Genomic DNA, 25,695 nt, shown 5'->3' with positions numbered 1-25,695 from the left:
AAACATCGAAACTTAACATTTTTTCTCCTAAAATCTCAAACTATTTACACAATTAAAAAAAGATTACGGTTTGAATTTTGAGTAATTAAAGTTAGATCCGGTTCTATTTAATTTAGATTCAGTTTAATGTGGCCATCTCTACCGAGAATAATAGATTTTTACTAATCTCGAATTTTGCTTTCTTCAATTTTCGATTTTTCACTTTTGTTGCTTCTCCTTTTTTCACTTCTTCTTCAAAGGAAATGAAAAGTGTAATAGTAATACTGAAAACCTCAAATAAAAAAAAGTGTAATACTGACATATATCTAGAGTTGCCTAGCTGGATTAGTTAAGTACCTATGAACAATCTACAATATTTAATTACCAAATGCCTGGAAACTGATTATCTCAAGATTTTGTAGCAAAGTTAAAGTAACTTTAATTATATTGTTAAAAAATTTCGTTTGTCAGACCATCCTATGAAATAAACTCGCCGAAATAGCTCAATTTAATATTCACACGATATCTTTTCAACATGTCTTTGTGGTACTCTTGATATAGTTTTTTATTACTCTGACCTTGACTGGACTTTAGGTGTCTTCGCTTAGCATAAAGTAATCCTTCTTTTGAGTGTACCAAAACGATGCCATTAATGAATAACCTCATAAGCCAATCTAAAACGGGCCAAAATACTCATCTTGAGCCAATCTAAACAGGCCAAAATATAAATGGGCCTTGCATTTGGGTTTACTCATAACAGCCCAGATTATTAGATTTCGTCTCTTGTTTCTTTCTCAGTCGGATTGCTTTGCTTGCTTGCTCTGAAAGTCGGGCGAGGAAGAGAAACCAGAGCGAAACATAGAAGCGAGGAAGAGAAGAACAACTTAAGAAGAAAAATGGAGTCTCCGAAGAAGATAGCTCACGAGATCGGTGGTGTCAAGAACGACGCTCTTCGATTTGGTCTCCACGGCGTTAAGAGCGATATCGTCGGATCTCACCCACTCGAATCGTCTTACGAATCTGTAAACTATCCCCGATCGAGTTCTTCTTTGTTTATCTGTTTTCTCATGTGATTCTCTGTGTTGGTATTGTTTCTGCTCTCGATTGAATCTGTTTGTTTCTCGGGAAAAGTGTGGTGAGAAGAGAAAAGAGGAACTTGGACATTAGCCTATAAAGTAACTTAAAATGTGTGTTTAATTAGCGAGTTTCTTCTATCGCCTGATTAGTTGGTTACTTCTTCTCTTGATCGCTTTTGGGGTTTAATTCGAGTCACTTGAGTAGTAATTGGGGTTTCAATCTTACCAGTTATCGCAACGGCTGGAGATTAGGGTTAATGATTGATTGATTACCTTGTTTTCGGTTTCAGCAAAAGAAATCGCAAGAGGCCACGAAGAAGACGATCATTGCGCATACCTACGGTGCTGCACTTCCATTGAAGATGGATATGGACAGGCAAATTCTCTCACGGTATGTGTATTGTAATTGCAGTACTGTCACCTAATTTCTATGAATCTAGAAACACTACTTTGTGTTGGAACGCTGCTAGATCAACACCGTCTATATGAACTAGATCAGATTGCTGTTAATAATTTGTAATATAGGAAATTAAGAGTTTGTACATGAAGAGTTTGTTATGGGTGAATCAATGCATTGTGAAGCTAATCTATGCATACACTCAACATCATCTATATGAACTAGATCAGATTGCTGTTTATAATTTGTAATATAGGAAACTAAGAGTTTGTACATGAAGATTTTGTTATGTGTGAACCAATGCATTGTGAAGCTAGTTTATGAACACACTTATAGGCAATATGATAATTGTGTGCATTACTGGTGTCTATGTGTTTACAGTTACTGGTATTGAAGTGCCCTGTCCGTACTCGGCTAAAACTTGAAACAATCTATGTGTGCATTGGGAAGCATAGGGTCTATAGTGTTTGCTTCATGATCTAAAAACGATTTTTGGTTGGCCTGTTCTCATTTTATCCTTTTTCTCTCTGGAATATTCAGGTTTCAGAGACCTCCTGGACCAATTCCATCCTCAATGCTCGGTTTAGAAGTCTACACAGGAGCCGTGGATAGCTTTGGTTTTGAGGATTACTTGAATGGTAATTTTTCCTTACTCTTATGCATGTTTCAATGCTACATTTCACTTCTCTAGATCAGTGGACACCAGTTTGATGGTATCTCAGTATGCACTAGCAGAAAACAATTCGATGAAAAAAATATTCGCAGTTTGATACTTCTGTGATACTTGCAAGAAGCAAAAGATTCGGTATTTTTTTTTTTTTTTGCAATGCTGAAATTTCCTCAAAACAGCATTTTCTTATAGTTCATTTTCTTACGAAGGTCGTCGCTTTTCTGTAAGCATGTTGTTCTTGACACAAACTGGCTAGATTAAGTTATGAAAGGGTGTTATTGGTTTTAAGATTCGTTATCGGTAATCTGAAATTAGATTATTTTCATTTTCTTGTAGATCCTCGTGACTCGGAGACATTCAAGCCGGTAGACTTCCACCACGGGATGGAAGTTCGTCTTGGCATCTCAAAGGGTCCGGTTGCCCCAAGTTTCATGTAATGCCCTCAAAAATGTTGGTTTTTAATTGGTTGTTCACTTGTTCTGTCTTATCAGCTTTTGAATGATATGAATCAAGTGAGATCTTGTACGAATTTATTTCGACGTTAGTGCTCTATTCTCGCTTGACCTAACTCTTTTAAGTTTGAAATCAGATGAGACAGCGATAAAACAGAATGATCACTCGATTCTAGTAAGTTAGGTTTTGTAAAACTGAATTTGCCAGTATAAGGAGATGGAACGTATTAAAGACCTTAAAGAAATATAGGAGATAACAAAAGTTTTCAAATGAAAGAATCATCACCTAGAGCACCGACACTGGTATTAGAAATCGAATAGAAACTGTCTTAACTCTTAACAAGGGCTCGTCAAGGTTTTGCTACCAAAAATTTATGGATTTTACAAACGGGTGTAACTTAATCATTTATAGTGAAAACACATAAAACAACGTTCTTCCTTACTCTGCTATTAAAAGAAAATTGAAATATTTTGAAAAAGTAACTCGTTCCTTTTCGATCGTATTCGAGAGGAGAGAGTGTAACGAAAATGTTTTCTATCATATTCTTTTCATTCATGTTTATTTCACCAATTCTTCTCATGCTTACCATTTAGATCCTAAAGTAATTGTATTGAGAAGAAATCAATAGTCAAAACCATGGGAATTAAGAGATATGAAGAGGAAATTGTTTTTTCGTTTACCATTTGGAGTTAGTTGAATAACAATGACTTTTATGAGAATAAACTTGAGACATTGAACAGAAAACAATTTTTTTTTCTGTTGATCCTAGAGATCACTAAATACGTTTAACAGATGATGAGAATAATAAAAGTGATTTAGCTCGGGGAGGAAGAGAAAGGATCAGCTCAGAGCCGTAAGAGGTGTTTGTAAAGAGAGAATAATTAGCGTCTCGAACTAAATCTGGAAAGTGTCCAGTTCGGTGCTCTTAATATTGTTACAGCGAGCTTGGTAGAGAGACAAGTGCATTAAAGTAGAGAGAGAGTAATAAAATTTCGGATCCCCTCATAAATGATCTATGAGGAGTATTTATAGCGGGAGTTAGGAGACGAGTTTCCTCCGAATCGGGACGACGTGGCAGCTCCAACGCATCTCGCGGGTATGGCGTCTCGAGCCGCGCGTCCAAACCACTCTGCGGCGAGTGATGATGGTCCTTCGCCGAGCTACTCACGTGCGTAGGCAACTGTAGACGAACTGCCCTTACACGTGTCAGGTTCTGCTCGGCTCCGCGCACTGTAGATCGGCGTCGCAATGATGACGATTTGGGCGGGGCCATGCTGACTGGACTCGTTGACTTTGGCTGGATTTCTGTTTGACTCTGTCCATGGGCCTTATTATCCAAGATGGGCCTAGCTAATTGGGGGTGCTAAGCCCACCTCCAACAATAAGCCCCCCCCAGTTCGGTGGATGAGAGACTGTCGAATGCGCCGAAGTCGTGGTTCTGATTAGCTCGGCCCGTCGCATGTCGGCGTCGTATTTGTGATTTAGGGCAAACTCCTTCGTGTTTTGGCATAGGCGGGAAATGAACCAGGATTTCCCGCCGAAAAACCTCGAGACTCCCGCGCGTGATTGGCACGCGGGGACACGAAGGGACGTTCCTTGTTGCTTTTTGTTTTTGCGCGTCTCGAGGACGGTACCGAAGCGGCGTCATCATTAGAGTTTTGCCAAGTGTCGATCGCTCTCCTCTTGAGTGGTTATTTGTCCTTCTTCTATTTAAACTCCCTTCTTCTTCTTTCTTCTCACTTTTGCTTTCGCGAATATTTCTGGGAAATTTTTTCTTCTTCGCTCCTTTGATTTCATTCCTCTTCTTCTTCTCTTTCCGTTTTCGATTCTTTGCATTCCGTGATGGCGGACATCTTTGATAGGATTTCGGCTGAGTCTCAGACCGAATCTGGGTCTCGAGAGGAGCGTGACGAGATGCTCCTGGAAAGCTCTTCGCCGGCACCGAGTTCTCAGCATACGGACTCTCCTTCTCGCGAGGAAGATGAGGGGGATGATCTTCCGATCATCAACCGGGTTAAAGAGAAGGCGCCCCAGACCGGGCCATCGAGAGGCGGTGGTCAGCGGCGAGGTGAGTGCGGCGGTCGAGGCGGTGATCTGAATTCGCGACCTCGGAAATCCAAAGTTTCAAAAACTCCACGGATTCCTTATGCGGACGGGGGATCGACGACCTGGAGTAATTCAGAGTCCGTATCGGCGATGATTTCTGGATGCGGGTTTCCTTCAGATGTCGAGATCCGGATTCCCGCCAAGGATGATCGTCCTTGGTATCCTCCGAGCGGGTTCGTATGTCTGTGTGAGGTTTATTTCACGAAGTGCGGGCTGTGCTTTCCTCTTCCCGATCTGTTTGTCTCGTACTGCCGGAGGAGGGATTTGGCGTTCTCGAAAATCTGTCCAACGATGGTGCAGAATATGGTTGTGTTGGTGACTCTTGGTTCGGAGGCCAGCGTCGACGTGACGCTCGATGTTTTTGAGGATCTCACCAATCACAAGAACAACCCTGCTATCTTGGGTTCTTACTATGCTTCCTTCAGGCCGGGGTTGAATATCACTTCGGAGAAGCCGAGCAAGGTTGGCGATTGGGAACGCAGTTACTTTTATGTGTGGGCTAATGAAGCTGCTAGTCTCGTTCCAGGTTGCAACTACCGAGCTGACTGGAATTTTTCTCCTGGTAAGGCTTCCGAAGTGAATATTGTTGATTTGGACTGGCGCCTTCTGTTTTTTTTTATTTGTTTTGTTTTATTTATTTATTCCCTTTTTTTTTTTAGTTTCGCACCGAGATGGAGTCAAAGTAGGGGACTACGAGCCGCTCCTTGATAAGCTTAGGTCGGTGGAGAGACACAGGTGGGCGGATTTTTCTGCTGACCGGGTGGCGGTGGCGTTTTCGACGATGGCGTCGGGTAAAGGCCTAACCCTTTCCCCCCTTTTTTTGTTTTTTTTAATGGGAGTATGTTGCAGGCCGCCCACGGCATTTCGCTTCAGCCGGTGCCACTTCGTCGAGGGCACCGCCGAGGCCGGTTGATCCACCGGCATCGGGTGAGACACGGTCGAGGCAGGGCGCAGGGACCGCTCCGTCTTCAGCTCGGACGAGGCCGCTCGTGCCACCAACAGCATCTGTTAGAAAATCAAAGTCGGGCGCTGTGACGGGGGCGTCCTCATCTGGGCTGAGACCGGGCACCGCGGCAAGGTCGTCCGTTCCGACCCCAAGGTCGACGCCGGTTCCGTCAGCTCTGCTGTCGGTTCCATTGTCTACTCCAACTCCAATGTCTCCGACGTCGACCCCTGCTCTGAGGCCTGGTGAGTAAACGATAAATGTAAATTACGAGTCCACTGTTCTGTTGTTGTGGGGACTGATGCTTTATTCTCAGGTCGCTCCCGTTTTGTTATCCCTTCGTACGCGGCTACTCTTCTTCCCACGCCGGCTGTCCCGAACTTTGGTGCTACCGTTGATGAGGAGGCTGAGAACGTTCCCGCACTGAGTAGGAGGACAGCTGCTGAGAGGGAAAGGGAAGATGGTGTCGCTTCGGACGCGGCATCGAAAAGACGGAGGACGGGGGAGGCGGAAGACGCGACGTCCGAGCAGGGGCCGATGCATCCTGGTGAACAGGAAGGCGGGGTCCCCGAATCTCAAGGAGATCAGGCTCAGAAGAATAGACATGAGGGCGTCGAGGGAAACGTGGCGGCCGAGCTCGCGGGGACTCGTCCTGAAGATCGTGAGGGCGGTGTCGATGGTGCATAGGTAGATGATCTGCCTGGGAGCCAAGGAGGTTGGGACGATGTTTGTCCCGAGAGCGGAAATGGAGACGACCTGCCTGGCGGAGTCAAGGTGAAATTGTTTCTCAACACCATGAGGGTGGGGAGGGCGAAGGGCAGGGGGGCGAAGGGGCAACCGAGACGTGGGCACCCGGGATGCCTACCAATGAGCCAGATCAAGCGAAGAATCACCGTTTTGACTTTAGCTACCGCGAGGCAGGTCGGAGCATCCACTGTGATAGACGTCAGTGCGCTGAATTTATTCATGCGGCGTCACACGGGAGGCAGGAACCCTACCGCTCCGTTGAGGATTTGGCAGTGACCGCGAACTTCCAGATAGCTTCGCGGGATCTGATTCGGGTAAGTCTGGGAGTTTGCGGGCTGTACTTGTTGTGCTGTTCCAGATGACTGAATATGTATTTTGTGCTGGCCGGGGCGTGTTTGACCGCCATATGCGAGAGCTAGAGAAGCAGCTCGACGATTCTTGATAAGAGATCGACAGGTCGGCGGGTCAAGTGATGGCTCTCGAGCAGGAGCAGGCCCTGGCGGGGGAGAGGATTCGGGGGCTAGAGCGGGAGCTTGCAGAAGAGAGAGCACACTCCGCCGCGCTAAGGGAGACCTCGACAGAGGTGGAGAGGCTCCGAGCCGATCTGGAGCAGGAGAAAGCGAAATCGAGGGGTTGGAAGAGCAGATCTCTATCGCGTCCGAGGCGGCGAGGGAGGCGACCGTCGAACGGGATACGCTGCGGTCCGATCTCGATGCGGAGAGGGTGAAGTCCGCCGATCTTGAGGCGCGGGTGGCCAGCTCGTCAGATGTGATCGGGATACTCTCCTCGGAGCGGGATCACCATAAGGCTGAGTCCCTGCGGGTATTGGATATGTACCTCCGGTTGCAATAAAAGATCAAGGCTGCCCAGGATCATCTCGCCAAGGAGAACGCGCGTATCGCGACTGCGCAAGCGGAAAGGAAGCGTAGGTGGCATGCGAAGATGATCAAGATCCGAGCTCATTTGGCTGGTCGGGAGAAGGAGTCGCCGGTACAGCTTGTTATGAGCCAGGTGGTGGGGACGCATGAGTGTCTCATGAGGTTGAAAGATGCATATGGCTTGACACCTCCTCCGGAAGTCTTAGAGAAGCTGAAAAGCGACGAGGCCGACTTCAGAGCCCAGCTCGAGAAGATCGACTATCCCGATCTTACTCTGGACGATCTCTGTCTCCCAAGCGATGCCCCTCTGGTGATCCGTGCTGAAGCTGCTCTGCCCGTAGATGTGGTAGAGAGGACCGGGACTGGTCAGACGTCAGTTGCTCCTGAGACGGTGCCTAGTTCGTCTTTGGTGCCTGGTGGAGGCGGGGTTCCTCCCGTGCCGCACTCCGTGAACCTTGATCCGTCCTCAGGAGGGAGAGTTGGAGCGGAGGAAGCGACCCAGCCCTTCCACGGTCAATTTGGGACGAACACGCGGATGCTGAGCCTAGAGGATGCAAGGGGCCTGCGTGCTGATGATGCTTAAGTTTGAGCTCTTCCTCCCCCCCCCCCTTTTTTTTTTTTTTGGGTTGTAGGCCGAAGTGCCCAGATTTTTATGTAGGCCTTGTGCCGTTTGTACAAATTCAGTAGTTGAATGGAAAATTTCAGTTCTGTACAATGCAAGATTGAGTTCGGCTTATATGTCAGAAATTGTATTATGAGTGCGAGTAGCTAGCTCGGCTAAAAACACTTATAGGTTGTGTGTTGCGCGATGCGGATCGGAATCTGACTAAAGACACTTAACAGTTTGTGTGTCTGTAGATGCGAGTCGGAACTCGGCTGAAACACTTATTGGTTTGTGTGTTTATGGCTGCGAGTAAGGACTCGGCTATATTTGAGCTCGGAAGCCGAATTTAGAGAAATATAATTTTTTATTAATAATAGCTGTGCCCGGGTTGGGCTGCCTACGTACCTTTCCGAAGAAGGGATTAAGCTAGTCGTAGTTCGGTTATTTTTACATTGGTAAGTTTGGATTTTCGAAGTCGGGAGCTTAGTGCCGAGATGTGCCTAGTAGTAAAATCGCTTGAGATTGGCTGCGTTCCATGAGCGCGGGATTTCGTCGCCTGCCATAGTAACGAGCTCGTACATACCGGGTTTGACGATTTTTGCGATGAGGTAGGGGCCTTCCCAGCTGGCTCCGAGCTTGCCCGCATTTAATTCCGCTGTGTTTTCGAACACTTTTCGCAAAACCAGGTCACCTTCTGTGAAGAATCTGCCTTTGACCTTTTTGTTACTATACTTGGAGGCGAGCTGCTGGTAATTCTGCATGCGAAGCAGAGACTGGTCGCGATCCTCCTCGACGAAATCGAGTTCGCTGCGGATCATGTTGCTGTTGAGGTCGGGGTCTTGTGTGAGCATCGAGCGGCGGATTGTGGGGAGTCCGGTTCCGCGCCGAGGTGTAGTATGATGAGACCACAAGATTGTTTTGTTTATTGCTTCGGTCTGCCCGTTTCCTTCTGGGTACCTCGGGGTAGATTGCTTCGGTCTAGTCATTTTTTGAGGCCTTCCAAGATTGTTTTGTTTATTGCTTCGGTCTGCCCGTTTCCTTCTGGGTACCTCGGGGTAGATTTGCTCAGCCTGATTTTTCATTTTGCACAGAAGTCTTCAAAAATAATCGACGGTAATTGGGTGCCGTTATCCGTAACGATCTCGTAGGGCAGACCGTGGCGACATATGATAAATTCCCATACGAACATGCGGACGTCCTTGGCGGTGATCCGGGCGTAGGATTCGGCCTCGACCCATTTGGTGAAGTAGTCCGTCATGACGAGGAAGAAACGCTTTTGGCGGGACCTTGGCAGCGGTCCCACGATGTCCATGGCCCAACGCATGAATGGGTAGGGCGGTGATGCCGTGGTGAGTAGCTCGGTGGGGGAATGGATCATGGGGCCGTGGCGTTGGCATTTCTCGCACCGTGCCGCGAACTTGTTGCAATCTTCGGCGCTGAGTCGGGTCCGAGGTGGAGGCCAGTGCGTCTAGGGCGTCTGCAGAAGTATTATCCCCTCTGGGAATCTTGGTGAGATAGAATTCGGAGAACTCGGAGGCCAGATCTTGGACAACCTTGAGATAGGCTTCCATGTGGTCGTTCTTGGCTTCATACTCGCCGTTGAACTGATTTGCGACGAGCTGGGAGTCGCAGTATGCCTGGATCTTACTGACACCGATCTCCTTTGCCAGGCTCAGGCCGGTTATCAAGGCCTCGTACTCAGCCTCGTTGTTCGAGGCCTAGAACCCAAAGCGGAACGATTGCTCGAGTACCTCGTGGGTCGGCGATTCCAAGCGGATGCCGAAGCTGGAACCATGTTTGGAGCGAGCTCGACGAGGAAATCTGCCAATACTTGGGACTTCGCAGTGGTCCGCCCTCGATAGTCGATGTCTTACTCGCTCAGTTCTACCGTCCACTTCGCCATCCTTCCCGACTGGCTCGGGCTGTGAAGGATTGTCCGCAGAAGATGTGTAGTTAGAATGGTGACAGTGTGAGATTGGAAGTAGGGGCGAAGCTTTCGAGCTGCTACTATGACGGCTAACACTAGTTTCTTCATGGTCAGGTATCTGCTCTCGGCTCCGTCCAGTGATTTCAAGACGTAGAAGACTGGCTTTTGTTCTCCTCGGTCTTCTCGAACAAGGACACCGATAACTGCCGAGGTAGACACAGCGATGTACAGATACAAGGTTTCTCCGTCTTCGGGCTTGGCCAGTACGGGCGGAGTCGAGAGGTATTCCTTTAATTTCTGAAACACCAGCTCGCACCTGTCGTCCCATTCAAACTTTTTGTTTCCTCGGAGTAGTTGATAAAAGGGGAGACATTTATCAGTGGATCGCGAGATAAATCGGTTGAGGGCGGCAATTCTTCCGGTGAGGCGGTGGACTTCGTGGGTGCTTTTTGGTGACTGCAACTCGAGGACAGCCTAGATTTGCTTCGGGTTTGCCTCTATCCCGCGCTGTGTGACTACATAACCGAGAAATTCTCCCGAGGTGACGCCGAAGGTGCACTTTGCGGGGTTGAGCTTCATGCCGTACTCGTTCAGAGTTTTGAAACATGTTTTTAGGTGACCGACGTGATCGCCTGCCACCATAGATTTGACGAGCATGTTGTCTATGTACACCTCCCTATCGTCAGGGTGCATGAAGATTTGGTTGTAGCCCGAGAAGGCGTCCATGAAAGAGAGTAGCTCGTTCCCCGCTGTCGCCTCGACTACCTGGTCGATTCTTGGAAGGGGGAAGCAGTCATTTGGGCAGGCCTTGTTGAGGTCGGTGAAGTCCACGCAGACTCTCCACTTGCCGTTTTTATTTTTGACCATGACCGGGTTTGCGAGCCAATCCGGATACTTCACCTCGGTGATTTGCCCGGCTGTCGTTAATCTATCCACCTCGTCATTTACGGCTTGAGCGCGCTCGGCGCCTAACTTTCGCCTCTTCTGCTTGATAGGCCGGAAGGTCGGGTCGACATTAAGTTCATGACTGCATATGGCCGGGTTGATGTCGGGCATGTCGCTGGTTGACCAAGCGAAGCTCGAGACATTCTGCTTGAGAAACCCGATGAGTTCGGTTTTGATGTTGTGATAACACCGTATTTTGACCACTTTTATGGATCGTTTTGAAATACTTTTTCTATGTTTTTAATTGCTTTTAAGTACTTTTATTACGTTTTTCTAGTATTTGACGTTCCAAGACTCTTTTCAGGTAATTAGGGAAAAGCTTAACAAAATGGATAGAAAATCAGATTTCAGCTCAGAGTCAAACCGTCATAATTTCACCCCTGATTGAAGGCCTTCTCACCGTCTGATCCAGCTCAAATTTGGAGACCTTAAAGATGGAAGTATCAGCTTTCCAGTGCACTTTACAGCTTGGCAATCCAACGGTTCAATCAAAAGATACGCGAAGAGCAAGATGTCTCGTAAACCAGCCAGCAAGCACTTCCACCCGCGGCCAACAAGCAATTTCCTGCGGTCAGGAGCATCCTGACCACGGAAAAACACTCATTTCCCGCGGTCACACATGTCCCGACCGCGGCCATCAACCTCCAAGACCAAAAAGCCCATTTCTGAAGCCCACATTTGGAGAAACCCTAAGTGACGTCCAGAGAGGTCTTGAGTACTATAAATACATGTCTTAGGAACCCTAAACGGGTATCAACCGATCACCACCGAAATATTTATTTCATATTCTTATTGTTTTTGCTTTAGCTTTTAGGGAGAGAGAGATTTGTTTTCTTAAACCCTTGTTCTTTCTTTTTCAATTTCGGTTTCTATTCTACTTCTTAATATTATGTTTTTGATTTCGTTCATTATGTCTGAGTAGTTTTATTGTTGGGATTAAGGGATTTTCGATGGGGATTTATATGTTCGATGAGGATTCCCTGAGCTTTTGAGCCGAATCTTAGAACTTTTTCTTCTGAATTCGTTTTTACTGCATGAAGGTAGCTTCATGAACTACAATCTGATCCAGATGCTTGGTGACATGAAAGTGTTCATCAGGTATCAGATCTAGTTTGGGAGAGCAAAACAAACATAGGAGTAGAAACCTACCTATGGGCGATTTGTGAATTAGGACGAGTCTTAAACATAATGCATCTCTTCTCTTCCAGGGCCAGAGTGGAAACCTACTGGTCAGGGTTGAGAGAGATAGTTGTCTATGATCACGACAGTGGCGTATTCATACGTCCGTGACTCCAGTTCGAAAAGTTTAAGCTAAGATCTTATCAAATTTCCTCTCTAGCAATGTTTTGAATCGTTCGTACCCCTGAGAAAACTTCCCTGAAGCCCAACGCTTTCTTCCTTATTGATTTACACCGATTTTCTTTAAGCTCTAGTTCAATATTGTCTTTCCTTTTTAGTTCATTTTCATTTAAGCAATTAGAATATCCGTTTTTTCCATTTTTAGTCATTTTCGTTAAGTTTAGTTATTACTTCATTTAATTTCCGTATTCTCTTTTAATATTTCGTTTTTAGATTTTAAACACACTACGAAACCCCCACTAAACCGTTTTGTTCTAGACTTCCTTACTTTAACTTATTTCAAAGGCTTTTTGCAGGAAAAGATCCTCCTTCCCTATGGATTCGATCCCTAAGTACTACAATTGATCAGCTGTGCACTTGCGGCTATTGATTTCAATTAGGGTAAAACTTGACAACCCTCTCAACACACGACAGCACACATCAAGTTTTTGGCGCCGTTTCCGGGGAAGGCACGCGTTTTCTTTTCTGCAAAACCCCAAGAAAGGTTAGTAAATCGACTATAGAACCCCATTTTCTGCAATTTTCCATTTTTTGGTTATTTTGTTTCCAGTTCAGAAGATATGGATCCTATAAATCGAAATATACACTATGAGGAAGGTTTCTATAACACTCCTGAAGCCACCAGACGCAGAGAGAAGCATCTACGCGATCTCTACAAAGAAATTCAAAGCGAAGACTACAGAACGTCCCAGAAGGAGCCCTACGCACCTCAAATGGCAAACCCTAGATACTCTATGTATCACATACCTCACCAAGTTCTCCAGCAAGATGAGAACGTCCAGCTCAGCAACAGACTGAGTCAGCTCGAAGGCGTGATCAGACAGTTCATAGAAACTCAAGCAACCGCAACAACTGCTCTAAACAAAAGGATTGATGGGATATCGAAACTTTTCAATGAAAAAATCAATAACCTAGCCTCACAAGTCAATTCAATAGAAGAACGTGCAACCAAGGATGCAGCTATGATTGCTAACAGGTTCAACAGCATGGAGGAAGAGCAAGAAAACACAACTATGAGCTTCGCAACACAAAAAACAAAGTCATGGACCTGGATTTCAAACTCGATGACGTGGACAAAGCCCTAAAGGAAGCTAAGAACGAGTCTTATAACTTTACAGTCGAAGTTTCAGAGAAGGTTTACAAAGTCATCGACAAAACCGAAGAGCTTGACTCAACCATGGACAAAGTAGTCTATGCTCTTGATGAAGTTGAAGAAAAGGTTGAGGATATCATGCAAGGACTTGGAGATCAGATTCCAGAAAACAAAACTAAAGACTCAAGTCCAGAGAGGAAGTACATCAAGCCAGAAGACCCAGGAGACCATCCAGGAAGCAAAGGAGGAAGCAACAGCAGCAGAGCAACTCGGAGGCAAATCCCCGCGGTCGCGTTAGCTCCGACCGTGGCCAACAAGCGTTAGGCCTGCCCGCGGCCCATAGTCGCTTCCCCGCGGTCACGTCACCTGCAGTCAAGGCCAATCGGAAAAACGTTCCAAAACAGTCCTGTTCAGCCCATACAAGCATCTGTGGATCTGGTACACCCCCTGGGATGACTAAACCACTCCATCAACTACTGGTTTGCTCCATTAGCGCCCAAAGATCTGAAGAAGAGGACAAGTCATGGCCTTGCAACATGGCTTTGTCTTGTGAAGATGAGTATGAAGAGCAATACTCTGAAGATGAAGAGTATGGGTTGTTTGTAGAAGATCCAAACGCAGGATATTCTTCAGAAGACGACTCAGGAGAAATTCAATAGATCACCAACAACATCAGTAGGGAGAAGCTAATGGAGTTCAACAACGTAGTCAGGTCATTCCCTGCTCATTTAAGCTTTGATGAAATCAGGAAACTTGGTCGTTTGCAAGTCTTTTTCAGGTACTGCAAGGAGTCTAAAGAGGATATCCATAGATACTTTATGAGAGCTCGATACATGACAACACCAGAAGCAGCTGTCTATGCGATTCACCTCAAAAATCCGGAAGAGTGCAGCCACTACACCAACAAAATCAGCAAGGAAAAGCTCGACGAATTCAATGATGTGGTTCGAAATTTACCTGAAGGAATCACGTTTGCCAAAGCTTGCAAGGACTTCATGATAGGCCACTACTTCTGTGAGAGCAAAGAATCAATCCCTGAGATAGAAGATTTGTTCAATCATGCCAGAAGAGGTAAACCTGTTCGAACACTTCATAAAATAGAAGGTATATGTCAGTTTCTTATCTCTTGTTCTATTAGAGGAGAAATGTTTAAAAACATGCTATGTGATTCTGGAGCTTGTCTTAACATGATGTCCAAGGCAATTGCTTTGAGACTTGGTATTAGACACCTGCGCAGGACTAGAGCAAAGATTAGTCTAGCTGATGATTCAAATGCAACACCTCAAGGAATAGCTCATGAAATTCCTTTGAGAATAGGAGATTGCATAGTGTCTGTCGACTTCTACATTGTCGAGACGAGAGATGCAACATATCCAGTGATTCTGGGATGGTCTTTTCTAGCAACTTCCGGAGCTATAATGGACTGGCCAAACCGAGGGATTTCATTTGCTAATATCGACAAAGATGTCTTCACAGAAGCTGTCCCATACAACAGCAAAGCAGGAAAATGTTCTGCAGCAGAAGAGTTTGAAGAAGAACTTTGGAGTGACGAAGAATCTGCTAGGCAAAGCAAGGAGATGTCAAAAAAGAATTGTCTCAGGACAAGGTCTTCTTCATTGGAATGAGTCACGTCCAATACCTAAAGTCGAGCTAAACGACTTAAAACAAAAGCGCTTAATGGGAGGCAACCCATTTAGGTATTGTTTTCTTTAGGATTTTTCTTTCTTTTTCTTTTTCTTTTGATTTTTTTCTTTTTCTTAGTTTCAGGTGTTTCTTATAAACCAAAAAAAAACAAAAAAAAATCAAAAAACCAGAAAAAACCAAAAAGAAAGGTGGTGCCTGAGTGCTCGGCCCAGCAGGAACCAAGGAGAAGCAGGAAGAGGCCGCAATATAAGCCCCCGTGGTCGCAGACGTTCTGACCGCAGGAAACGACCCATCGACTGCGGTCGCGTGATCCTTACCGCGGCCAAGTGCTTGTTTGCCGCGGTCGTGCAGCCCCTGACCGCGGCACTTGGTCGTTGACATCCAAACCTGACCCAAACCACCCCCTTCACCCCATTCCACATCACCAATCACCACTCCACCTCATTCATCACCCTCCACCACCTTCATCACCACCAACCACCTTCCCAAACCCCTTCGAATGAATCCGGTTCATCTCCACCAGCATCCCGGATCCAGGTAAGTTCTCTTTCTCCTTACCAATTCAATTATTTATGCATTTTTCTCATCCAATCTCGACTTGTTTCACACTGAGGACAGTGTGATTTAAGTCTGGGGGAGGATTTCATCCCTTTCTAACCACATTTCTTTCATGAGTCTTGCATTATTTACATTTTTTTCAAAGTTTTTCAAAATCGGTTTTCAAAACAAAATACGTTTTAAAGGGAATGGTGAACATGAATCAATGATAGTTGACTGTGTGCTTATAGACTGTTCCTAGTGACATGCTCATTGATGATTTAGGACTAGACTAGGCGGTAGCTAAGCACATTTGAAACGAAGTACCCCAGAGGAATTTAAATGATTTCGATTTAGATGAAGGGATACACTAGCTCTGTTTTATTTGGACTTAATTTGGACTTAATTTTCTCATTGAAGCATTAGACCAGGGAAACGAATCATACATTCAGGACTCCTTTATCCTTTTACCACTCTTTGGTTATCTTGAATGGCTAGTTCATCTTTAGCTAGTTCCCCACCTTAACCAATCCTCTTTCAAACCATATGCACTCTTGTTTTCTATTGTCTTAGATGCAGATAAGTGCAAAAACGTTGGAGAGAAAGAGGAACGACGCAGTTTTCAGTCATTAAGGACAGAGACCTGCGATTTGCCGGAATAGTTCTCGGAAGAATTCAACACAAGAGGAAGCTCAGTTTGCCTTAGAAAAATCTCAAATTTTGGTACAATTTCGTCCTATAGTCTCTCTCTCTTTAAAAGGCATTTCCTTTCCAAAAAAAAAAAAAAATCCGAAAATAATAAAAGAAAGGAGATAAAAGCCTAAGAGAGTCTAGAGAATCGAATTTTAAGTCCCAAGGCAACTGGAGTTCGATTTTATGGAGTTTTGGAGATTGTTTTCTGATTCCCGGAAAGAATCTAAGTCTGGGGGAACAGCTGTTTACAACAAAGGAGGAAGGATCATGCAACAACATTTGGCAAGAAGAAGTAACTGAAAACTGTGGTCATCTACAGGTCCTTATCTTTCTTGCGGTTTGGCATATTATCTTGCATCCTCCAGATCTTCAGGTAACCCGAAACACTTTAACTCCACCACTTAAATAGCCCTTTAATGCCAAACGCCGTCTACCCTGAATGATGTCTTTAATGAGAACTCACTATTGAACTTAATGAATGTAGAGAGCTAGTTGGCTGTAATCAAGATTTATATTGTTTAAGTTTTGCATGACGGAAAAAGTGGACTAGTATCTCTTGTGCATTGGTGAGAATTTTCTAGACTAAGTTGTGGATTGATGCACTATCTTTGGTCCTAGTTTAGGAGTTCATGTATATGAGATCTGTGCATTCCCTATTTTTGTTTTCACTTAACCAGTTTAGGCTTTTGCTTTGTTTGAGGACAAACAAAGGTTTAAGTGTGGGGGAGTTGATAACACCGTATTTTGACCACTTTTATGGATCGTTTTGAAATAATTTTTCTATATTTTTAATTGCTTTTAAGTACTTTTATTACGTTTTTCTAGTATTTGTAGTTCCAAGACTCTTTTCAGGTAACTTAGGGAAAAGCTTAACAAAATGGATAGAAAACCAGATTTCAGCTCAGAGTCAAACCGTCAGAAGTTCACCCCTGATTGAAGGCCTTCTCACCGTCTGATCCAGCTCAAATTTGGAGACCTTAAAGATGGAAGTATCAGCTTTCCAGTGCACTTTACAGCTTGGCAATCCAACAGTTCAATCAAAAGATACGCGAAGAGCAAGATGTCCCGTAAACCAGCCGGCAAGCACTTCCACCCGCGGCCAACAAACAATTTCCCGCGGTCAGGAGCATCCCGACCGCGGCAAAACACTCATTCCCCGCGGTCACACATGTCCCGACCGCGGCCATCAACCTCCGAGCCCAAAAAACCCATTTCTGAAGCCCACATTTGGAGAAACCCTAAGTGACGTCCAGAGAGGTCTTGAGCACTATAAATACATGTCTTAGGAATCCTAAACGGGTATCAACCGATCACCACCAAAATATTTACTTCATATTCTTATTGTTTTTGCTTTAGCTTTTAGGGAGAGAGAGATTTGTTCTCTTGAACCCTTGTTCTTTCTTTTTCAATTACGGTTTCTATTCTACTTCTTAATATTATGTCTTTGATTTCATTCATTATGTCTGAGTAGTTTTATTGTTGGGATTAAGGGATTTTTGATGGAAATTTATATGTTTGATGAGGATTCCATGAGCTTTTGAGCCGAATCTTAGAACTTTTTCTTCTGAATTCGTTTTTACTGCATGAAGGTAGCGTCATGAGCTACAATCTGATCCAGATGTTTGGTGACACGAAAGTGTTCATCAGGTATCAGATCTAGTTTGGGACAGCAAAACAAACATAGGAGTGGAAACCTACCTATGGGCGATTTGTGAATTAGGACGAGTCTTAAACATAATGCATCTCTTCTCTTCCAGGGCCAGAGTGGAAACCTACTGGTCAGGGTTGAGAGAGATAGTTGTCTATGATCACGACAGTGGCGTATTTATACGTCCGTGACTCCAGTTCGAAATGTTTAAGCTAAGATCTTATCAAATTTCCTCTCTAGCAATGTTTTGAATCGTTCGTACCCCTGAGAAAACTTCCCTGAAGCCCAACGCTTTCTTCCTTATTGATTTACACTGATTTTATTTAAGCTCTAGTTCAATATTGTCTTTCCTTTTTAGTTCATTTTCATTTAAGCAATTAGAATATCCGTTTTTATCATTTTTAGTCATTTTCGTTAAGTTTAGTTATTACGTCATTTAATTTCCGTATTCTCTTTTAATATTTCGTTTTTAGATTTTAAACACACTACCAAACCCCCACTAAACCGTTTTGTTCTAGACTTCCTTACTTTAACTTATTTCAAAGGCTTTTTGCAGGAAAAGATCCTCCTTCCTTGTGGATTCGATCCCTAAGTACTACAATTGATCAGCTGTGCACTTGCGGCTATTGATTTCAATTAGGGTAAAACTTGACAACCCTCTCAACACACGACAGCACACATCACGCTGGCGGCGATTGTCTTGCTGAGCTCGGTTGTCTTGACGACGCCGGCTATCATTTCGACCTCGGCCGCGCGGTTGCTGCTGGTCGGGGACTCTAATTCCCCCTTTCTGGTACTGAGCGAGGAGGGCTTCATGAAGTTTGCGGCACTGCTCGGTTGAGTGTCCCTTCAGCTGGTGGTATTCGCAGAACGCCTCGTTCTTGGACGGCCTGGGCCGGGGGCGGTGCCTCGACGGTTCGATACCATTTGTTTGATGGGAGAGGCTGTCGATAGTACTGCTGCAATGAGCTGGGTACAACCGTCCCAGGTCGGTTATACTGCGTGTCGACTGTGCAGTGGGGACTGTCTACGTGGAAGATGGCTGGGGTTTCTTCGACGGGACATGAGGTCGGCGCGTTGCTGATGAGAAAGGTTGCAGCCTGCCTGCGCTGGTATTCCTCGTGGTAGTGATGACGGGGTTCATGGTATTCGTCCTGAGCTTTTTCCTTTTGAGGTGGGTTTTTCTGGGAAGCGAGCTTCCTAAGACTTGCCCTCTCCTCCTCGACTTCAATATGTAGCCCGGCGCGGTGTAATGCGTCTTCCAAAGTGTGCGGCGCATTGAGCTTTAGTTCTTCCTTGAAGGCCGAGTTGAAGTGGAGGACTTTCCTCAGGGCTGGGATGGCGGACTCGTCCGATACTGAGGCGCGGGAGGCCGTCGCTTTGAAGCGCTCAATGCCCAAGGCCCAGAGATCGGCGGTTGAAGCAATATAGAATAATATTTGAATAAGGCGGTTGAGATCGACTTGAAGCTTTCGATCGAGTGTGTTTCCAGCCTGGAGAACCAAGTCAGGGCGGGGCCGACCAGGTTTTCCACAAAGAGTTGGCAGTGTCCGGCCTCGCGCTCTTCGGGCGTGAAGTGAGCTCGTCCCATGGCGATGGTGAATGCCGTTAGATACTGTGTGGGATCGGTATCTCCGGCGTATGGTGGGAGCTTCACTTTGCTGACGTGGCGGAAAGGAGTGGAGGCGATTCGGTGCATGAACGGTATCTATTTCGGGGGCCAAACTCGTGGCTCGATGGACCTTGGAGTTCATCTCGCGAATTTTCGCCTTGATGGCCTCGATTTCCGCATCGCAGTCTCGCTCTGCGGCCATCTGTCGGAACGCTTCCGGGCTAGAATATTGAGGGCGCATTTTGGCCGAGCGATTTGCCAGCTGGGCGGATTTCCGACTTGGTCCGGCTGACTCGGTTGGGGAGTCACCGAAGAGGTTTCTTTGCAAGAGTAGCACTTCTGAGCGATGAGCTTCCTCGAGGTCGCGCTCAACCGAGGACCTTGGATTCTCCGGCTGGTTTTCGTGGGCACTGCATTCTGCCGTGAGCTCAGCAAACCTTCGGTCGGTTTGACGGGTCATCTCGTCCATTCGGTCGAGCAAGGAGTGGAGCAGAGGAGCCAGGGCGTGGTCTCCGCTTGCCGGAGTGATCTGTTCGGCTGGGGTCTGTAGGGTGACACGTCTCGGACTTGCTGGTAATGCCATTGGCTCCAGGATTTGGTGGGGAGTGCTGCTTTCCAGTTCGGACTCCAGGAGGAGCGGCAGTGCTGGTAGCTGCGGTGCTGGCACTCTGGTCTCTATCGGCGTGGCGGTCTTCTTAGGGTGGACAACTGACGAGGGCGGTGTGAGCGCTGCGGGTGTCGTGGTTGTCGACTTGGCTGTCGCTGATGATGATTTTGACATTCGTGAGGTTGAGGGTGGTGTTCCTGCCATTTCCAAATTTTTCTTGTGCGTGCAGAAAATCTCTAAACCCCCCCCCCCCCTCCTTCTAGGGCTAATTGTTGATCATTGAGATCACTAAATACGTTTAACAGATGATGAGAATGATTAGAGATGATTTTGGGATGAGATTTTCGTATAATAAGAGTGATTTAGCTCGGGAAGGAAGAGAAAGGATCAGCTCGGAGCCGTAAGAGGTGTTTGTAAAGAGAGAATAATTAGCGTCTCGAACTAAGTCTGGAAAGAGTCCAGTTCGGTGCTCTTAATATTGTTACAGCGAGCTCGGTAGAGAGACAAGTGCATTAAAGTAGAGAGAGAGAGTAATAAAATTTCGGATCCCCTCATAAATGATCTATGAGGAGTATTTATAGCGGGAGTTAGGAGACGAGTTTCCTCCGAATCGGGACAACGTGGCAGCTCCACCGCATCTCGCGGATATGGCGTCTCGAGCCGCGTGTCCGAACTACTCCGCGGCGAGTGATGATGGTCCTTCGCCGAGCTACTCACGTGCGTAGGCAACTGTAGACGAACTGCCCTTACACGTGTCAGGTTCTGCTCGGCTCCATGCATTGTAAATCAACGTCGCAATGATGACGATTTGGGCGGGACTATACTGACCGAATTCGTTAACTTTGGCTGGATTTCAGTTGACTCTGTCCATGGACTTTATTATCTAAGATGGGCCTAACTAATTAGGGGTATTAAACCCACCTCCAACATTTTCTCAACTCAACCGGTGAGTTCTTAGAGGAAAAATAAAGGAAACACGTTTCTTCAGCTGACAAATTACACTCTAATTGGAATCCCAGTCACGCCCAATATTTTTGATTATTAATTTCTCATTTGAAAGATGCTTTTCGCTAACGTCTTCTTTTAAATGATTTCCAATAAAAACTAAAAAACAAATAAAATAAAATAAAATAAAAGGAGAGATATTAGCAACGGTCACAAGGCGATTCCATATAGGAGGCCCTCATGACGCTTTTAACTCGAACGTTCTTCTCACGTAGGCCCACTCACTCTCCATTACCCAATCACTTCTTAATTCTAATCATGCTTTTAAATTATTATTATTTTTACTTCATTTCTGTCATCAAAATCAAAACTTTTTCATACTTATAAGTTATATAACACAGAAGGTTTATATTTCTACATTTAGTTGTTTTGATTCCCAATAATTATTCATAGAAAAATCTAAGCAAAACACAAAATTCGGTTTCTCAATTATTGATTATGCATCATTATCAAATATATAAATCTTTAATAAAGCAACATCTACATTTACTGCAAGATTTTTTTTAATGAAGTTGTTCCAAATGAGAATCTCCACCATTAGGATGGCTAAAATGCAATTTCGATAATAGATATAATTTTGTTAATGGAGTAGGTTGGATAATCAGAGATCATATGAGTTGCCATGTAAAATCAGGTTTCACTAAGCTACAACAAATGAATTTGGCTTTTTAAGCAGAAGCAACAAGTTTTTTTTATATGTTTTACAAAGAGTTTGGATTTAGGATGGCGAAACGTGATCTGTAATCTGGTTCGAATGAAATAATTTGGAATTAACACAAATCATCAACCGCAAATAAATGCATACTGATTTGGGAAATCTTCTGATTGATATTAGATATTGGATGTCAAAACTTCTTGAATGTTCGTTAGATTTTATTAGCAGGGAAAAAAATCAAGCCACAGATTATCTGTCCAAAAAAATTATGATTCATATGTAATGTTTTCATCTTTTAATATTCCGCCAAAATGGCTTGTAAACTTTATATATTTTCTGTTTACTATCTAACTAGATTCTAACCCCGTGCGTCCGCACGAAAATTATTTGTTTTTTTAATATAATTTTTATTTATTTTTTTTGTTTAGATATAAGTTCTTTTTATTATTTATTTATTTTCTTAAATCAAAAATATTCATTTTTCAATTTTTCAAATATAAAAAATAATAAGAATGAGATGTGTTAAGCTTTTCATCATCTTGGTGTTGAGCTATTTTTTTGCAGGACATTTTGTTATCATATTTTAACTTTAAATAGTATAAATTTATATATTAGTAGAATAAAAAAAATATGAGTTAATTAAGTATATTTTGATCTAATGTTAATTATAAACTTTGTTATTATGTGATTTTAATAATGTAAATTTAATTATGTAATTTTAATTATGTGAATTTACATATAAATAATCTATATATCTATGAATTGGCTAATCTATCCGTTTAGTTACTTTAAATCATTTTTTAATATTAAAAATTAACTTGTATAAAAATGTAATTATAAATGTATAACCCTAACCTGCTCTATCATATTATTATAATATAAAAATTAAAATATTTACTAATATTAAATATTTGATATTTTATACCGATTTAATTACGATAAAATATAATAAAATATTTAAATACCATTTATGTTATTATAAAAATAGATATATCTATAAATTGGCTAATTTGTTCATTTAACTACCTCAAATCATATTAATATCTTATAAATTACTTCAAATAATATTTTAAATTAAAATAAATCTAAATTTTTGTAATTAATAACTGATTTTTGAAATTAAATATCAATATAAAATAAATATTTTAAATTAATTATCACCTATATTTAAGAAAAATCTAAAAATATCTAAATTAATATCCAATTTTCGGAATTAAATATAAATATTAAATAAAATAGTTTTTAAAAAACTTTGAGAATGTTTGGAAGCAAACACTAAAAATGCTTCTGTTTTAATATAATAGATAAAAGTCAGATATTATAAAAAAGAAGATGTTAGTATTGAATAAAATGTGTTGGAGAAGGGCAAGTCTTACTAATATTGCCTGAAAGAGGCGGAAGCCAACAACGGATTTACCTTATCTTCATTAAATAAAATGTGTTGTAGTTTGGTTAATTGTTTTTAGCTTGCATGGTTCGTCATTAGTTTTCTTTTCCCCTTTTTCTTTTGTTGGTTCAGATGTATGTTCGTACTAGTTTATCTCACCTTGCGTCCCATATTTGGGTTGTTGGTTTAAGATACATTATGGTTTATATGCCTGATTATATACTCCATCCATTTTCCACCCGGTTTAAATCGATAAAAAATAGATGACAGAAAATAAAAATTTTATATTTTCATTTTTTCAAGATTTTGAATCCAAAACAGAATCAAAGAGATAAATAGGGAAAACATGTTTTTCTTCTATAGACGTAAATGGAGAAGGTAGAGTAGCTTAAAGCTTAAATATATTCTCAATCAAATCGGAAATGACCAACTAGAATATACGAAACGATAACTATACTTAAAACCAACGTAACCAATTAGCTATATCCTAGTCAAATATGTTTCTCCATATCAGACATGCTCTATGTTACTTTTCCATACAAGGCTTTCTCTATTTTGTTTGTTTTTAAATTCTTTCCAATCTCACACCCATGCAAAACGCTATTAAGAGAATAGCTAAATGTTTGTCTCGCCTTCACATTTGTCATTTTATCTTTACTTCTCTGTAACCACACACTCTCTCTAGCTATAAGATCATTTCTAATTTAAATCTCTAAAATGGAGTAATTCCAAAATAGAGTAACTAGTTCCAAAGTGGAGTAACTCTAAAATTGAGTAATTCCAAAACGAAGTTGTGTTTTGTTCCAATGTATTACTTTAAATTTGACTCTAAAAAAGAATATTCTTTATAAATTCATTTTTTCTTTCATTACTAACAACCTATAACTTTTAAAAGTTACAAAATAACTCATTTATTTTATTTTATCTAAAACATTTATAATTTGCGAATTTAATAAAATTTCATATTTATTAAATAAAAAATTACATAATATCATAAAAATATAAGAAATTTTATTAAATAAAAAAATACATAATATCACAAAACTTAGGAAATTTAAACATCATAATTACTAAATTTTTCCCACAAATGATCAATTAATGCATTTCGAAGTGAAAATAAGCTTATTTATCTTTGAATTATCTAAATCGACCAATAAACTCTTGGAACCGGATATTGTCATCATCAGCTATTTGAAATTCTGGAGGTGGAGCTTCTCTTCCAATTTCAATTGGTGATTTGAAATCACGCTCATCCTCGATTATCATGTTATGTAAAATCACACATGTAGTCATTATGTCGTGTTACACGTTTTTTTTCCAAAAACAAACTAGTCCTTTCACAGTCGCAAAACGAGATTGGAGAACTCCGAATGCTCGTTCTACATCTTTCCTACATGCTTCTTGTTGTGTAGCAATTTTTTTTTTTTTTGACTCTTTGGCTCCTGAATAGTTTGCATTATGGTCGACCATTTTGGATATATACCATCAACCAAATAATAACACATATTATATTGTTTTCCCTAAAGAATATAATGAACAAGAGAAGCAATGCCTTGAGCGAGATTAGAGAAAAGGTGAGAAGACTCCAACACATTGATATCATTATTAGTACCTGACATTCCAAAATATGCAAACTATATCCAAAAATCATAATATGCCACAACTTCAACAATGATAATAGGTGAACCACTATGACCTGTATATTTCCACAATTCATTATACTATTTGTTTTAAGGAAGGGTTTAAATCATTATACTTACTGTCCATATATTATCCAAAAGATTTTTCAAAATGGTTATGGTGTACGTAATAGAATGAACAAACGCTGATTAGGCTTTTTTAAAAGTAGCTGATTAGGTTTTGTTTAACAATTAGGTGAATACCTGCATGTTACGTGCATATTTTTCTTTTCAATTTTTTCAAATTTTCTTTTTTATATTTTTATAAAAATTAATATAATCATTATTTGTTACTTACTTGTTAATATTTTATTCAAAATTTTTATAAATATTAATTTAAAATACATATTAAATATTATATAATAATTTAAAGTTATATTAAACTTAATAAATATCATTCAATATTTTTAATTAGTTATAAAATAAAATTTTGTTTAATATTTACATAAATATTAATTAATAGATGATAAAAAATATTAATTAATAGTTAATTAATAAAAATTACAATTAATATAATTATTATTTTATTTGTTATTTGTTAGTATTTTATTATAAATAATTAAAAAAAATAAATTCAAAATACATCTTGAATATTATTAAATAATCTACAGTTATTTAAAATTAAATACATATTTATCAATGTTTTTAATTAGTTATAACATAAATTTTTACTTAACATTAATATAAATGTTAGTTAATAGTTAATTAATAAAACAAACTTTTCATATTTTTTAAGTGCTTTAAAATTTAATATTAAAATTTATTAATTAAAATTTAAGTAATAAATGTCAATTTTTCTAATACTGATGTGTCAATTATATGAAGAAAGTTGAACAATTTATATATATAAGATAAATAAACAATGTATGAACGTCGAGGTTGTTTTTTTTCATTATTGGGAAACCAAACAATTAAGGGAAGAGTATGCAAAAAATTAAAAAATAGAGAGAATATCATTTTTTTTTGTCAAAAACAATAGAGAGAGTTAAAAGCACAAATGCACAATGATGGGAGTCACGTGGAGACAGAACATATACTTGCGTCAAAACAC

General features: G+C 41.9%; 1 protein-coding gene across 1 annotated transcript; it reads left to right on the top strand.

The window, feature by feature from the left end:
• Positions 1-772: 772 nt before the first annotated feature.
• Positions 773-2,720, top strand: LOC18008960 (cyclin-B1-2). Its single transcript, XM_006391442.2, has 4 exons — positions 773-1,001; positions 1,346-1,446; positions 1,993-2,090; positions 2,459-2,720. The coding sequence occupies exons 1-4, from the start codon at positions 876-878 to the stop codon at positions 2,557-2,559; spliced, it is 426 nt and encodes a 141-aa protein (XP_006391504.1). The 5' UTR covers positions 773-875; the 3' UTR covers positions 2,560-2,720.
• The last annotated feature ends 22,975 nt before the right edge of the window (positions 2,721-25,695 follow it).

The sequence above is a fragment of the Eutrema salsugineum genome, unplaced genomic scaffold (genome assembly GCF_000478725.1).
Source record: "Eutrema salsugineum unplaced genomic scaffold, Eutsalg1_0 scaffold_9, whole genome shotgun sequence".
NCBI lineage: Eukaryota > Viridiplantae > Streptophyta > Magnoliopsida > Brassicales > Brassicaceae > Eutrema > Eutrema salsugineum.
This window is presented reverse-complemented; position numbering and strand designations above follow the sequence as displayed.